General features: G+C 38.5%; 1 protein-coding gene across 3 annotated transcripts in view; it reads right to left on the bottom strand.

The window, feature by feature from the left end:
* Gprk2 (G protein-coupled receptor kinase 2) overlaps nucleotides 1-18,338 on the bottom strand; it is a 324,238-nt gene that overhangs the window by 143,459 nt on the left and 162,441 nt on the right. For all 3 annotated transcript variants that reach the window (XM_071683096.1, XM_071683094.1, XM_071683095.1), the window contains exon 4: nucleotides 6,320-6,397. In XM_071683096.1, the coding sequence (XP_071539197.1) occupies nucleotides 6,320-6,397 (78 nt within the window). The remainder of the gene's footprint in view (nucleotides 1-6,319; nucleotides 6,398-18,338) is intronic.

Genomic DNA, 18,338 nt, shown 5'->3' with positions numbered 1-18,338 from the left:
TTCCAAATCACTCGATCCTGTGCACACCTTTCACCCTCCTGTATGTTCAATCCACAACCACCCAAAATATTATTCACTCTACCCTTCCATCTCCGGTTTGGTTTTCCTCTTCTCCCTTTTCCCTAAACTTCTGATGCACATGCACTCTTCATTAATCTTTCCTAGTTCATTCTCTCCATATATCCAAACCATATAAACACAGCCTCTAAGGCTCTTTTAACCACATTCTTCTTAGTATAAAACCTCTCTCTTTCCCTTTATCACCTACTCAACCAAACCACCTAACACAATGTGCTGCTCTGAAGTATTCACTTACCTATACATCCCTCCTCTCTCGCACATTCTTATCTACAGCCCATGCCTTGCATTCATACAACATCCTTGCAATTACACTATACCTTCAAACAAATCCATTTTTGCCCTACCAGATAACTACCTCTCTTTCCACACACTCTTCAATGTTCCAATACCTCTGAATCCATTCCCATCCCATGACTCACTTCTGTTTCCATGGACCCATTCATTGCAATATCCACATCCAGGTATCTAAAACAATTCACTTCTACCAAATTTTCTCTATCCACACTAACACCCCAACTAAATGGTCCAACTATCATACTAAACCTAACAATCTTGCTTTTATTCACATTTACTTTCCTCCTTTCTTATTCATAAACTTCTGCAGTTTCTCACTCAAATAACTCACTTCCCAGGCCCCACTCACTTCTTACAAACTGCATATTCAACCCTCTTTCCGAAACCCCTACATTTACCTCCCTAACCATCCCATCCACACAAATTAAAGAGCCATGGTGACATCATCCACCCCTGCCACAAACTAACCTTTATCTGGAACTTCTCATTCTCCTCTCTTCCTACTCACACATATGCCTCCTCCTCAAATGTATATGGATGTAACCAGGACGAGAAGAAAGGAGAAACAGGTAGTATGTTTGAGGAAAGAAAAGTAGATGTTTTGACTCAGAGTGAAACATAGTCAAAGGTAAAGGGGAAGAATGGTTTGGATATATCTTAGAAGTTAAGTCATTAATGGCTCAACAAGTACTTAACATGTGCCCTCACAACCTAGTTTTAAACTCTAATCCACTGTATGTACATCCATCTGAAACTACACTCTCCAATTTCTTGTTCCAGAACAGAGGTATGTACTTGAATCCCAGCAGTGAAAATACAAACCAGTATATACACCTACTTCCTAACAAGTACTAAGGCACCCCTAACAACAGTCTTGGTTTACCAAAAATATACTCTCTTGAAGCTAGACTTAAGGTGGTCTCTTTTTCTCTTCGGAAAGTTAGTGCAATACCCTAAGGGAAAGCTCTACTTCTATACACTACCAAGATAACATGTGGTTTTCTTACAAATCAATGAGGGAGCAATTATCCATAATACTGAAAGCCTATGCCACAAAATGTTTGTCTTCTGAGACCCTAGTCTCCTGAACATACTTATACTAATATCACAAGTTTAATGTTTTAACACAAGGTCAAAAACATCAACTTGAGTACTTATACTATACAAAATTGGAGCTTTATTTGGTGAAAGGCAGACTAAATCTATTGGAAACACCACTCAACCTAGACCAGCTGGAAAAATCAGATACAGGAACCTCTTGATCTACGAATGTTTCAGATTCACCATTTCTAGAATAACGAGCATAGTCCATTTACACTTTTCTTGAAATTTATGTGGGCTGAAGTTTGGAATAATGCAATAAACATTTGGCTGGCAGCACAGTGGTGTGGCATTGCTAGTGCTGTACAGGAAGTGTACATACATGTGGTGTGAGTATGCAGCTTCCCCTTGCAGTCCTCAGTACATGGATACAGTATCTTGTGCTGCACTATACTCAATATTGCATGTGTTTTTTCCCATGCATTAAGCCACCAGAGCCTCCTTTAAGTTCTTCCAATATCAGTGGTTTTAAGAAATGTAATGCCATCACCAGTGAGGTTAAGGTGGATGTGCTCAAATGTTAGGAGAGAGGTGAAAAAAGACAAACAAATGGCTGATATTAAGCATGCCCTTGAACTACATAAATCTACTTCGAGGACTATTTATGACAGTCCAATGACCCAGATGAGCCTTTCCTTAGTAGCTTTTCCACTCACCTCCTCCCTCTCCATCAGTACCAGCCAGTAATTCAGGAATAGCAGTAAAGGCAAGTGTTGGAATCAAATTTGTTATCTTCAGCCCTGTATTTGCTAATTTCATTGTACAGTATGTATATTATAGTGTTTCATATTTCCCGGTATGTGTATACTGTAGTTTTTCACTGATGCAACATTTGATACTGTCTTATGATCAATAATGAATCCCTCTAATCTCCACTATTTACATTGTTTGATTTATGCATTTTCAATTTACACTACCATTTTCAAACAGAGAGGTGCATTTGTCATATTCTACATCAAGAAGAAACCTACTTTTTGGAACAAATTTCTATTACTATACAGTTTAGATAAACATATCTTTGTCATGAACTGCTAAAATTAGCCAATCTTCAAAATTTTGCCAGCCCTCCTGCTTTAATGATGTTACTCTGACTAACGAGGCAGAAATAAACTTGATACAAAACTTTGGAGCTATGGTTACCCCAAAATCTAAATTGTTTAATATCCTTACTTACCTACACTATATATCAATTACTTATCTAAAATCCATCTATCTAATATACACATACACATAAGCTAACTAATCAACACAGATGTTATGTTATAAAGAGGAACAAACATAAACTGACCACAGTCCCTTGCTAACAAGACTGTACCCTTACAACAATCACATCTGGGTTAACTGCCAGTGGTAGCACCACTGGAGTACAATACTGAACCTCAGCCTAAAAGAATCACCTGCATAATCAGAGTTCCTGTGCCAGACAAGTCTATGCTAACAATCCATACATTTGCTCATAAACTATTGTGGATACTTCAAATGCCATCACAAATTTTGATATATTTGCAGAGAAAGTAAAAATATCTAAATTCACTCCAAAATATAAGAAAAAACAAACAAAAAGCACAAATCATAACAAAAAAAGTCATTGCCACTACAGTGTGGTGGAAGACACAAGTAATGTCTGCCTTAGTAAACTAGTTCCTATCCCCTTAATGGCTCCAAACAGATATTTTCATGAGCAAGCAATGCCTCAAGGCAGATATCAACACATCAAATTTCACACCTTCATTTTAAGGCCATGCATCAAGCCTGAGTGGTGGCTGAGTGAAATGGCAGTAAGCAATCTTCTCCCCATAGTCAGTTATCCATCAACCATGCCAAAGAGGGCACATTTTCAAGAGTTCTCTAGGAAAGAAACTGAATGGCTTTTAGCTAGAATTGGAGGAACAGACATATGATCATCCTGAATTATTTGGATGTGATGAGAGTGATCTTATGGATACTAACTCTTTTGGCATTTAAAGCTCATCAAGATGAGTCCAAAGATGCCTTCCAAGCAAAATTGGAGGCAGCATTGCTAGTGCCCACACAACCATGATGATAGCACATCTGAATTAAGTGGCTGGTGATTTTAAAGGTTTGCTGTTATAAAAAAAATTCAATGAAACACAGTGATTACAGCAAGAAAAGATTTACCATATACAATAAAATTTGATGTTCTGGCCATACTTTCACACATGACACAATGATAGTAATGGATGAATTCATCACACACTTGAGGCAATCTTTTTCATCATTCTATATCTTTGAAACTGCAAGATTAGAAGCATATCTTAAACTTAAAAACATGAATTTTGAACACTGGAAAGGAAAACTTAGTGAGATATTGAGATTTTAAAGGACTGAGTTACAACAAAATTACTTGAGATTAAAATCAAGGAAAACACCATGAAAAGGACAAAGCTATCCACCAGGCCTTCAATCCGAAAACCTAAAAGAAAGGTGCACTTAAAATGCTAGACACACCCATACAGTGTCAAGGTGAGCAAGTTAGGTGGGGGCTTGGTAAACACTTCCGTGCTGAGAGGTAATGGGTCTAAGAAGCTTACTGTACTGTAGTTGGACCCAAGTGAATAAGCATCCACTGGTCTCATACACTTTATGATGGATACATCCCATAATGGGAATCAAAACAGTTAAACCTCCTACTAAGCAAGTGCTCTCTCAAATGTGCATAGAACTATGAGGACTCAGTCCAGAGGTGAAAAACATACTTTTTATTTTCTATTTACAAAACTGAGTGACACATGATTTAAAAGATTTCAAAATGAATAACAGAAACTTAAACAATTCATAGATAATCTATCAAACAAAAACGACTTTGTAAAGATGGTCCTAATATCAATGCTTTAGGAGTAAGATGTTTAACCCTAAACAAAACACTGAATAAATGAGACTTTTTGAAAAACAAGAGAACAAATGGGAACATCAATGAAAGGGGCAAACAGGTTAGTGATAACAGGAATTGATGAGGTGTAAAGATGAAGTGATTATTCTGAAGGACTGCTGAATGTCTGATGGCAGATGTAGGATGTTTGGGTCGGGGAGGTAAGTGAAGTGAGAGAGTTATTGCCAGTGGTTTGGTGAAGAGCGAAGAGGCAGTGAAAACCTTTCATATGATGAAATGTAGCAAGGCAGTTGGAGTGGATGGTATTGTAGATGATCTTCTTAAGAATTGGGGTAACTGTGTTGTTAATTGGTTAGTTAGGATTTTCAAATGTTGTATGGATCATGGTGGGGTGCCTAAGGATTGGCAAAATGCATGAATAATACTACAATATAAAGGCAAGGAGGTCAAAGATAAGCATTTGAACAACAAATGCATAAATCTATTGAATGTACCTAATAAGTCTAATTGGAGAGTGGTAATTGAGAGGGTGGTGGCATGCACAAAGCATAAGACTGAGGAGGAAAAATTTGGTTTCAGAGTTGGTAGATGATCTAAGGTTAGGTCTTTGCAATGAATAATGTGGGTAAGAAGTACTTAGAGAAACAGAAGGATTTGTAAATGGCATTAATGGATCTAGAAAAAGTATATGACAGGGTTGACAGAAAAACTTTATGGAAGGTGTTATGAATATATGTTTGGGGAAAAATGTTCTTAGAGGCAGTGAAGAGTTTTTAACAAGAGTCAGGCATGTGTGTGAGTAGGGAGAAAGGAAGGTAAGCAGTTCCAGATGAAGATGGGACTGCAGTAGGGGAATGAGATGTCAACATGGCTGTTAAAATTGTTTATGGATGGGTCTTAGAGAGAATGGCAGGTATGCAGACAGTAAGGTGGGGGTGACCCAGGAAGTTAGTCAGTTATTGTGTACTGATGACAAGGCACTGGTCACAGACCCTTGTGGAAAACTGCAGAAGTTGGTGTGTAAGTTTAGGGGTGTGAAAGGAAGTTGAAAGAAAGTGTCAATAAAAGCAAGACTATTAGGTCTAGCAGTGCAGAGATCCATGTTAGTTGGGATGCTAGTTTGAACTGAGAAAATCTGGGGGAAGTGGGGTGTTTCAGATACTTGGTACTGGAAATGACAGCAAATGAAGCCATAGAAACCGAGTTAAGTCATAAAAAGTCATAAAAAGTGGGTAAGGAAGGGAAGGTTCTGGAAGCAATAAGGAGTGTGGAAAAAGCAGTTGCTATCTGGGAGAGCTAAAATGGCTATGTTTGAAAGAGCAATCGTCCCAGCATTGTTATGCAAGGCAAGGAATATAGATGAGAATGTAGAGAGGAGGGTGAATATTTCAAAAATTAAATGTTTGATAAAAATATGTGGTGTACAGGGAACTGATAGAGTAAGTAAGAGAGAAGTGTAGTAATAAGAAGAGCATGGTTAAGAGAACTGAAGAGGATGTGCTGAAATGGTATGGAAATATGGAAAGAATGACTAAGGGTACACTGACAAATAGGATATATATGTCAGAACGGGCAAAGAAGAAAGGGGAGACTAAATTGGAGATGAAAGGATGGAGTGAAAAAAGATCTTGAATGCTCGGGGCCTGAACATGCCGCAAGGTGTATGGCATGAAAATGAACTGGAGCAATGTGGTAAGCAGGAAAAAAAAATGCTGTCATTGGAATGAACCAGAGCATATGAAGCAGCTGGGGGAAACCACAAAAAGATCTGTGGCGTCTGTGGTTTCAGTGCATTACACATGTCAGCTAGAGAATGGATGTAGGCATATGAAGCCATTTCCTCGTCAGTTTCTGGCACTACCTCACTCATGTGGTAAATGGCGAAGAAGTATGAAAGAATAAGTTTAAACATTATAATGCATAATCGTATGACATGATTTAATTTTCTAGAGCTTAATATCAAAATGAAAATTTTACTTTCATAAAACTTACGGTATGTTGTAGATATTTGTTAAATATTGCATGAGCAACCTCTTGTCTCTTTTCATCCAATTCGAGCTGATACGATTCCTGCAAAGGTAAAAGTTAAAGTATGATTCCACCATAACATCAAACAGAGTGTAGAAAACCATGGTTTGAAAATGCAAACCTTACTTTATTATATTCTTCAATTCAGAAGGAAGTAGTGTTCATAAGTATCAGATATCATGAAAATTTACAACTGTTTCGTCTTCCTTGTACATAATGAGAAATATTTGTCATGTAAGTACATTCTCTCTGATGGCAGTTTCATCTTTACCTATCACTCTTAACCCTTGAGCTGCTCATATGACAGAACTGCTCCTCTAAGTCACATTATGAATTAAAGTTTCCTACCTATGTTCAAATATCCACCAAACTTATCACACCATTAGTAGCTTATACTGGCTTCTTCCATCAACGTGAATGATGGGAAAAATCCTGCTCACCTTTGTATTCCCACAACCACCATTATAAGCTGTCAACCTCCAGATCAAGTGCATCCAGAATGCTGGATGACCTAAGGGATGGGAAGGAATGCTTATATGTATCAGATGGTGAAGGTGATGAAGAATAACAAGAGATATGTGTAAAAATAAAAGACAGTGATTCTACAGGGAAAACTTAAAGGGGAGGGGGCCAGCATCTATCATCACCACTACCAAAGCTTTAGAGATTGTTTATGTGGAAGAAATTATGTAACAGTTGCACCAGTAGCCCTTCACACAATAAACAAATTTGCTCTACAGGTGCCAGGGTAGATGATGTAGCTGATGCTGTACAAATCTACAGTGGAGCTAATTGTTAAGGACTTTTTTTTATCTCATGCAGGTACCATCAACATACTCAAGGTGAGACCTGAAAAGCTTCTGTAGAAATATCGTCAGTTTGTTCGTCATCTAAAAAAATAATATCAACCTTGTAATTTCATGAGTAATGTCCACGAATAACACTGGGAATGTCTTCTTCAATAAGGCATTCAGTCTTAGTAAGAGATTAGTAAACTTTTATTAATAGGAGGGAGATGACTTCATAAACTTATGACATTTTTACAGGCAGCTTAATGTGTTAACAAAGAACAGGGTACACCTAAAAATAAATTGGATGCGGTGCATTTTCACAAGCCCCTCAGTAAGTCTACACATGCATTTTGACCAAAAAATTCAATAAATGTAGGAGCAATCCAATTCCCCTCTGTAAGTACTTCCTTCAACAAGTTTGTCATATTTCATTTTAATGCATGCAGTAACGTATATTTCATGTATACCAGATTTTGTGCATAGGTCAACCCCCAACTTTCAACTAAATTACCCTAACTTTTTTCATATATCTCATATAAAATTTGATCCAAGTTTTTGAAGGAACACCTTACGCATACAAGGACTAAATCATATATTCCATACTCTTCTCTGAGACTCACCATAATGTGGAATCATTGTGGATATGCTGCACATCTTAACTCAAACCCATTATCTTTACTTCTAAAGGCAAGAAATAAATGACATTTTAGTGGTGATATCCATGCATTATGTATTTCAAAACATAGTTTATGTTTATTATACTTTGTCAAAGTCTCCCACGTTAGTGAGGTAGCACAAGGAAACAGGCGAAAGAATGGCCCAACCCACCCACATAGACATGTATATACTTACACGTCCACACACACACATATACATACCTATACATTTCAACGTATACATATATATACATATAAAGACATATACATATATACACATGTATATAATTCATACTTGCAGCCTTTAATAATTCCAGTCGCCACCCTGCCACACATGAAATGACAACCCCTCCCCCCGCAGGCACGTGAGGTAACACTAGGAAAAAACAACTAAGGCCACAATCATCCACACTCAGTCTCTAGCTGTCATGTATAATGCACCGAAACCACAGTTCCCTTTCCACATCCAGGCCCCACAAAACTTTAAATAATTTACCCAAGATGCTTCACATGCCCCAGTTCAATCCATTGACAGGACATCCACCCCAGTATACCACATCGTTCCAATTCCCTCTATTCCTTGCACGCCTTTCACCCTCCTGCATGTTCAGGCCCCGATCGCTCAAAATCTTTTTCACTCCATCCTTCCATCTCCAGTTTGGTCTCCCACTTCTCGTTCCCGCCACCTCTGACACATAAATCCTCTTTGTCAATATTTCCTCACTCATTCTCTCCATGTGACCAAACCATTTCAATACACCCTCTTCTGCTCTCTCGACCACACTCTTTTTATTAGCACACATCTCTCTTATCCTTTCATTACTTACTCAATCAAACCACCTCGCACCACATATTGTCCTCAAACTTCTCCTTTCCAACACATCCACCCTCCTATGCACAACCTTATCTATAGCTCATGCCAACAATGTTATATGGTTGCGAGGCATGAGCTATACATAGAGTTGTGCGGAGGAGGGTGGATGTGCTGGAAATGAGATGTTTGAGGACAATATGTGGTGTGCAGTGGTTTGATTGAGTATGTAATGAAAGGGTAAGAGAAATGTGTGGCAATAAAAAGAGTGTTGTTGAGAGAGCAGAAGAGGGTGTTTTGAAATGGTTTGGCCACATGGAAAGAATGAGTGAGGAAAGATTGACAAAGAGGATATATATGTCAGAGATGGAGGGAACGAGGAAAAGTGGGAAAACAAATTGGAGGTGGAAAGATGGTGTGAAAAAGATTTTGAGTTATTGGGGCCTGAACATGCAGGAGGGTGAAAGGCGTGTAAGGAATGGAGTGAATTGGAACGATGTGGTATACCGGGGTCAACGTGCTGTCAATGAATTGACCAACATGTGAAGCGTCTGGGGTAAACCATGGAAAGGTTTGTGGGGCTTGGATGTGGAAAGGGAGCTGTGGTTTCGGTGCATTATACATGACAGCCAGAGACTGAGTGTGAACGAATGTGGCCTTTGTTGTCTTTTCCTTGCACTACTTTGCACACATGCAGGGGGAGGGGGCTGTCATTTCATGTGTGGTGGGGTGGCGACAGATATGAATAAGGGCAAACAGTATGAATCATGCACGTGTGTATAATATATGTATAAATCTGTGTGTTTATATATGTATACATTCAGATGTATAGGAATGTATATGTGCATGTGTGGACATATATGTATATACATGTGTATGTGGGTGGGTTGGGCCATTCTTTTGTCTGTTTCCTTGCGCTACCTCACTAACGCGGGAGACAGCGACAAAGTATAATAAAAAAAAAAAAATATATATATATATATATATATATATATATATATATATATATATATATATATATATATATATATATATATTTCTTTCTTTCAAACTATTCGCCATTTCCCGCGTTAGCGAGGTAGCGTTAAGAACAGAGAACTGGGCCTTTGAGGGAATATCCTCACCTGGCCCCTTCTCTGTTCCTGTAATATATATATATATATATATATATATATTACAGAGGTATAAGTTTGTTGAGTATTCCTGGTAAATTATATGGGAGGGGATTGATTGAGAGGGTGAAGGCATGTACAGAGCATCAGATTGGGGAAGAGCAGTGTGGTTTCAGAAGTGGTAGAGGGTGTGTGGATCAGGTGTTTGCTTTGAAGAGTGTATGTGAGAAATACTTAGAAAAGCAAATGGATTTGTATGTAGCATTTATGGATCTGGAGAAGGCATATGATAGAGTTGATAGAGATGCTCTGTGGAGGGTATTAAGAATATATGGTGTGGGAGGAAAGTTGTTAGAAGCAGTGAAAAGTTTTTATCGAGGATGTAAGGCATGTGTACGTGTAGGAAGAGAGGAAAGTGATTGGTTCTCAGTGAATGTAGGTTTGCGGCAGGGGTGTGTGATGTCTCCATGGTTGTTTAATTTGTTTATGGATGGGGTTGTTAGGGAGGTAAATGCAAGAGTTTTGGAAAGAGGGGCAAGTATGAAGTCTGTTGGGGATGAGAGAGCTTGGGAAGTGAGTCAGTTGTTGTTCGCTGATGATACAGCGCTGGTGGCTGATTCATGTGAGAAACTGCAGAAGCTGGTGACTGAGTTTGGTAAAGTGTGTGGAAGAAGAAAGTTAAGAGTAAATGTGAATAAGAGCAAGGTTTTAGGTACAGTAGGGTTGAGGGTCAAGTCAATTGGGAGGTGAGTTTGAATGGAGAAAAACTGGAGGAAGTGAAGTGTTTTAGATATCTGGGAGTGGATCTGGCAGCGGATGGAACCATGGAAGCGGAAGTGGATCATAGGGTGGGGGAGTGGGCGAAAATTCTGGGGGCCTTGAAGAATGTGTGGAAGTCGAGAACATTATCTCGGACAGCAAAAATGGGAATGTTTGAAGGAATATTGGTTCCAACAATGTTGTATGGTTGCGAGGCGTGGGCTATGGATAGAGTTGTGCGCAGGAGGATGGATGTGCTGGAAATGAGATGTTTGAGGACAATGTGTGGTGTGAGGTGGTTTGATCGAGTGAGTAACGTAAGGGTAAGAGAGATGTGTGGAAATAAAAAGAGCGTGGTTGAGAGAGCAGAAGAGGGTGTTTTGAAGTGGTTTGGGCACATGGAGAGGATGAGTGAGGAAAGATTGACCAAGAGGATATATGTGTCAGAGGTGGAGGGAGCAAGGAGAAGAGGGAGACCAAATTGGAGGTGGAAAGATGGAGTGAAAAAGATTTTGTGTGATCGGGGCCTGAACATGCAGGAGGGTGAAAGGAGGGCAAGGAATAGAGTGAATTGGAGCGATGTGGTATACCGGGGTTGACGTGCTGTCAGTGGATTGAATCAAGGCATGTGAAGCGTCTGGGGTAAACCATGGAAAGCTGTGTAGGTATGTATATTTGCGTGTGTGGACGTATGTATATACATGTGTATGGGGGGGTTGGGCCATTTCTTTCGTCTGTTTCCTTGCGCTACCTCGCAAACGCGGGAGACAGCGACAAAGTATAAAAAAAAATATATATATATATATATATATATATATATATATATATGTATATATATATATATATATATATATATATATATATATATATATATATATATATATATATATATATATGTATAACTTGAGATGTATAGGTATGTATATGTGCGTGTGTGGACAAGTATGTATATACATGGGGATATGGGTGGGTTGGGCAATTCTTTCGTTTGTTTCCTTGCACTACCTCGCAAACGCAGGAGACGTTGACAAAGTATAATAAATAATATAAATATATATCATCCTCCTCGAAGGCTCAGATTGGGGTGTCTAAATGTGTGTGGATGTAACCAAGATGAGAAAAAAGGAGATATAGGTAGTATGTTTGAGGAAAGGAACCTGGATGTTTTCGCTCTGAGTGAAAGAAAGCTCAAGAGTAAGGGGGAAGAGTGGTTTGGAAATGTCTTGGGAGTAAAGTCAGGGGTTAGTGAGAGGACAAGAGCAAAGGAAGGAGTAGAACTACTCCTGAAACAGGAGTGGTGGAAGTATGTGATAGAGTGTAAGAAAATAAACTCTAGATTGATATGGGTAAAACTGAAAGTGGATGGAGAGAGATGGGTGATTATTGGTGCATATGCACCTGGGCATGAGAAGAAAGATCATGAGAGGCAAGTGTTTTGGGAGCAGCTGAGTGAGTGTGTTAGTAGTTTTGATGCACGAGACCAGGTTATAGTAATGGGTGATTTGAATGCAAAGGTGACCAATGCGGCAGTTGAGGGAATAATTGGTGTACATGGGGTGTTCAGTGTTCTAAATGAAAATGGTAAGGAGCTTGTAGATTTTTGTGCTGAAAAAGGACTGGTGATTGGGAATACCTGGTCTAAAAAGAGAGATATACATAAGTATACATATGTAATTAGGAGAGATGGCCAGAGAGCATTATTGGATTATGTGTTAATTGATAGGCACGTGAGAGAGACTTTTGGATGTTAATGTGCTGAGAGGTGCAACTGGAGGGATATCTGATCATTATCTTGAGGAGGCGAAGGTGAAGATTTGTAGAGGTTTTCAGAAAAGAAGAGAGAATGTTGGGGAGAAGAGAGTGGTGAGAGTAAGTGAGCCTGAGAAGGAGACTTGTGTGAGGAAGTACCCAGAGACACTGAGTACAGAATGGAAAAAGGTGAGAACAAAGGACGCAAGGGGAGAGGGAGTGGAACGGGATGTATTTAGGGAAGCAGTGATGGCTTGCGCAAAAGATGCTTGTGGCATGAGAAGCGTGGAAGGTGGGCAGATTAGAAAGGGTAGTGAGTGGTGGGATGAAGTAAGATTATTAGTGAAAGAGAAGAGAGAGGTATTTGGACGATTTTTGCAGGGAAATAATGCAAATGACTGGGAGATGTATGAAAGAAAGAGGCAGGAGGTCAAGAGAAAGGTGCAAGAGGTGAAAAAGAGGGCAAATGAGAGTTGAGGTGAGAGAGCATCATTAAATTTCAGGGAGGATAAAAAGATGTTTTGGAAGGAGGTAAATAAAGTGCTTAAGAGAAGGGAACAAATGGGTGAAGGGGGCTAATGAGGAGGTAATAACAAGTAGTGGTGATGTGAGAAGGAGATGGAGTGAGCATTTTGAAGGTTTTCTTGAATGTGTTTGATGATAAGAGTGGCAGATATAGAGTATTTTGGTCGAGGTGGTGTGCAAAGTGAGAGGGTTAGGGAGAATGATTGGTAAACAGAGAAGAGGTAGTAAAAGCTTTGCGGAGGATGAAAGCCGGCAAGGCAGCAAGTTTGGATGGTATTTATTGGACGGAATCTATTAAAAAAGGGGGTGACTGTATTGTTGACTGGTTGGTAAGGTTATCTAATGTATGTATGACTCATGGTAGGGTGCCTGAGGATTGGCAGAATGCATGCATAGTGCCATTGTACAGAAGCAAAGGGGATAAAAGGGAGTGCTCAAATTACAGAGGTATAAGTTTGTTGAGTATTCCCGGGATATTATATGGGAGGGTATTCAGTGAGAGGGTGAAGATATGTACAGAGCATCAGATTGGAGAAGAGCAGTGTGGTTTCAGAAGTGGTAGAGGATGTGTGGATCAGGTGTTTGCTTTGAAGAATGTATGTGAGAAATACTTAGAAAAGCAAATGGATTTGTATGTAGCATTCATGGATCTGGAGAAAACATATGATAGAGTTGATAGAATTGCTCTATGGATAGTATTAAGAATATATGGTGTGGGGGCAAGTTGTTAGAAGCAGTGAAAAGTTTTTATCGAGGATGTAAGTCATGTGTACGAGTAGGAAGAGAGGAAAGTGATTGGTTCTCAGTGAATGTTGGTTTGTGGCAGGGGAGCATGATGTCTGCATGGTTGTTTCAATTGTTTATGGATGGGGTTGTTAAGGAGGTGAATGCAAGAGTTTTGGAAAGAGGGGCAAGTATGCAGTCTGTTGTGGATGAGAGAACTTCGGAAGTGAGTCATTTGTTGTTCACTGATGATACAATGCTGGTGGCTGATTCGGGTGAGAAACTGTAGAAGCTGGTGGCTGAGTTTGGTAAAGTGTGTGAAAGAAGAAAGTTGAGAGTAAATGTGAATAAGAGCAAGGTTATTATTAGGTACAGTAGGGTTGAGGGACAAGTTATTGGTAGGTAAGTTTGAATGGAGAAAAACTGGTGGAAGTGAAGTGTTTTAGATATCTGGGAGTGATCTGGCAGCGGATGGAACCATGGAAGCGGAAGTGAATCATGGGGTGGGGAAGGGGCAAAAGTTCTGGGAGCGTTGAAAAATGTGTGAAAGTTGAGAACGTTATCTTGGAAAGCAAAAATGGGTGTGTTTGAAGGAATAGTGGTTCCAACAATGTTAAATGGTTGCGAGGCATGGGCTATAGATAAAAAATATATATATTTATATCATTATTATCATACTTTGTCGCTGTCTCCCGCGTTAGTGAGGTAGCGCAAGGAAACAGACGATAGAATGGCTCAACCCACCCACATACACATGTATTTTAATACACGTCCACAGACGCACATATACATACCTATTCATCGCACCGTATACATATATATACACACATAGACATATACATATATACACATGTACATAATTCATACTGTCTGCCCTTATTCATTCTTGTCGCCACCCCACCACACATGGAATGACAATACCCTTTCCCCCTCATGTGTGTAAGTTAGCGCTAGGAAAAAACAACAAGGACACATTCGTTCACACTCAGTTTCTAGCTGTCATGTATAATGCACTGTGTGTGTATATACATGTGTATGTGGGTGGGTTTTGCCATTCTTTCATCTATTTCCTTGCGCTACCTCGCTAACGCGGGAGACAGTGACAAAGCAAAATAAATAAAATAAATAAATATATATATGTGTGTGTGTGTGTGTGTGTGTGTGTGTGTAAGTCCTATCATATATAACAAAAGTAGCAAAAAATGAGATAATTAAGCCAATCAATCCTGTTTTCGGTAAGTCACTAGTTACATGGAAAGTCCCAGGGGACTGGAAGTTTAACTATGATACTGACATTCAAAAGAGTTAATAAGTCCCTGCCAGGATATTATCACTCATTACCTTACTGTCTGTAGTTGGTAAACTAATGAAAACAATCATTTGAGACAAGATTGCAAATCATTTAGAGGATCACCACATTATAAACAATTCTCATCACGGTTTTCATCAAATCTATTCACATCAGACATATCTGTTTGATTTCTTTTATGTTAAAATCAATTTGTATGATGAAAGCAAAGCAGCTGATGTCATCTATTTCAATTTTCAGAACACTTTCAATAAAATTCTGCACCAAAGATTACAGTCCTATCAAAATTTAAGTCACGTGATATAGATGGGATTGTACGTCGTTAGTCAAAAACATGGGTGACTACAAACACAAAACAGTGCTTAAATACCAAGCCTTAGAATGGTCAATTGTAAACACTGGTATGCCACTGGGGTTAGTCTTAGGACAGGTTCTTTTTCTCAAATATATCAGTGACATAAATAATGATCTGCAATGTAAGATATCAAAATTTGTATATAATATTCCAATGGAAAAATCTTCCATAAAACCTGAATGTTTACAGCTTCAAACAGCCAAAGACATCCAGTTGGACTGGGTTTCAGGTATAAATATTTCTTAATACCTGTAAGTACTAAACAATGGAAGGCAAGCTACAGAATGAACTCTGTTGAGATGCAAAAGATGAGTGAGTAATAAAGATTTAGGAGTAACAATTTATGATGAACTGTTGACAAGAATGCAGTAAATAAAGGCAGTAAAAATGGTTAAACTAAATTCTTGGATTCATAGGGATGACAATAAAATATAAGCCCAAAAAACTAATATTCATTCTTTAAAATTTAATAGCGCATCCCCATCTTGAATACAATTTTCCATTTTGATCACCCTGTTATTCCTGAAGAGAACTAAATCCTTAGAGAGCTAGCTAATTAAAACTTATCTAGTTTGGGAAAGAGGAGATTAAGAGAAAATTTGAAAAAGGTACTCAAAATTATCAGAGCTTTAATGATCTCAATCGAAAAAGCTACCGAATGATAGATTTGTCTGATTTCACATGTGGTATTAGACACCAACTCATGGGTAAATTTTTTTCACCAGTGAAAGTATGGTAAAAATCAGCACTTTACATACCTCTAAGAGTGGACTTGATAAATACTTTGCTTCAAATCCACAAATGACAATACTTGTACCTCCTTAGTTATAGTACATGTACAGTGTACAGGTATTTCTCTTTAAACTACCTGTACTCTTTCTAGTCTTGCCACACCAACATCTGAGTTCCTGATCTCCTCCGCTATTGATTGCAACAACGTCTGTTTTCTAATCTCCTCTGCTATTGCAATCAATCCCAAAAGACGCAGTAATCTGTTGCTGTTTGAATTCCTTTGTATTAATTTGTAATTTCTCTTAATGTAATCCAAGGTTGATTGAGGACGTTGGTAACAACTGATAGAAAATATCTAATATTTCTGAAGAAAGGAGCACTACTATCCTTCTATAGCTTCCCATTAAATATCCAACTTTATTCTAATTTTCAGTGTGATTACTGCAATGTTTCTACACACAGTCATGTTATTCACCATCAATGATATGCCTGTGTAAGAAATGAGAGAAGATTGTGAACAAAGTTGAGGAGAAAGATAAAAAAGACCTTCAAAATCCTCCATACACAGGCCATCAACTTCTGTCATCATACCCATGTTTAGGGTGTGTAATGAAATATTTCTAAATATACTCATATTATTCACCACCAGTACCAAGTCTGTGGACGAAATAGGAGGTGTGTGAAATAAAGTTCAAGAAAAAGAAAAAACACAACTTCCATGTCCTCTCTCAATGAGAGCTGTCAAGCATTATCAAACACACCCACCTCCATCCCCTACTCAACAGCAAACATCTGTTATCCAGCAAAGATAGTTATACAGTAATACTCTCATACAGTAATGTTCTCTGAATACAGAGTCTTTGTCCAAAACCAGTTTTCACAACACAAATTCATTTATCTGATATAATATAAATGTGACACTCACTCCCTAAACACAATAAAATTTGATTATCCCCAGGTTTGAGTTTGGCATGCTGTGCATAGGAGTGTAGCATCTATTAGGTACCTCTTGGTATCATGCTCTTTCAGGAAAACCTAGGAATCTTGAATTCACACTAAGTAAACTCATTACATCATGTAAGAGATGGGGGAGATGGTCCTGACTCACAGACCACCCACCACGTGACCCTTTTTCATCACTTGATCACGACTTTTAAATCATGTAAATTCCTGTATAGTGCCCCTAGATACACTAACACAATCAAATGTGTATGTAATATGTAAGTGCAATGAATGAAAACAGTACAAAGCCAAAATTAAGTACAATCACCAGTAGAAGCAGCCAAGCAGGCACAGTTGGTCTTGGAAGTGAAGGGTGGTGGCAAGTTCTTGGTGGAATGAGAATACATGGAGGAAGCCTTCAGGTTTTCTATACCTAAAGCTGAGGTTAGGCCCATGCTGCCAGGTTGGGTCATCATGCAATTAAGTTGTTGAAAGCTGCAGCCTGCAGGCCTACAATAGCCTCCACAGCCTGGCTGATTTGGTACACTCTGTAAAATTGCTTAAAGCCCCAGATGATTTAGTAGATCTCTCTTTTTGTGTATATCCTTCCTTTGGATTTCAGAGATAGTATCTTAAAGAGTCTTCCATGCCTGATGTGCCAGTAGGATGTTATTTCTAAGTGTAAGCTGGGAAACATACCTTCTAGCATTTACCAAATACTTGTGATGATTCCAGCCATTCCCAATAATTTAGTTCCTTTTAATTAAAAAGGTTTGTGAAAGATCTCTGAACACTTTCTAACTCTACAGTTTCACTTACCTTAAAGGGTGGTGCTAGAACAGAGTAATATTCTATCTATGAAAGAATTAGCATTTTGTAAAATATCATAAGTAGTTTTTCTTCCATTGTCTTAAAAGCCCCCAAGATCCATCCAACTATCCTTCTGAAGGAGGAAACTGCTGTTTAGTTGATTTGCTGACAGTAAGGGTATTATACAGTACATTATTACTCTAAGATCTTTCACATCATTCAGTTGGTTTATGACTATATCTGTGTCCATCTAGTATTATATATTGTTTTTGATTTCTTGATTTTCTCCATACCAGAAGATCTGAAATTTATCCACACTGAAAAACGTGTTTTCGGTGGCCTATTCAAGGACTACTTTTCTGTCTCTTGTAGCATTTCAGTGTCCACTACTAACACAATTTTCATACTTATTCTATTGTAATTTGAAAAAGTTGATATGAAATGGTGACTTGTTTTCATATAAATGTCAGATATAGGAATGAGGAACAGGGTGCAAGCACAGTTCCTTAAGGAAAAGAATTTTTTTACCCTAGGGGCATTGAAAATAGCATGGTTTACAACTTATGGATTTTATGTGTTACGACACCATGGACACATTTATCCAATGATTTTGCAAAGTCTGAGTAAATCACATCAGCATTTTGTTTGTTCTCCAGAGTCTTAACAATCTTATCATAGTCATCCAGCAACAGGGAAAGGCAAGATCCAT

This window comes from Panulirus ornatus, chromosome 35 (assembly GCF_036320965.1).
Source record: "Panulirus ornatus isolate Po-2019 chromosome 35, ASM3632096v1, whole genome shotgun sequence".
In the NCBI taxonomy this organism is placed as follows: Eukaryota; Metazoa; Arthropoda; class Malacostraca; order Decapoda; family Palinuridae; genus Panulirus; species Panulirus ornatus.
Note: the sequence above shows the minus strand (reverse complement) of the source record. Positions and strands in the feature narration are given on the sequence as shown.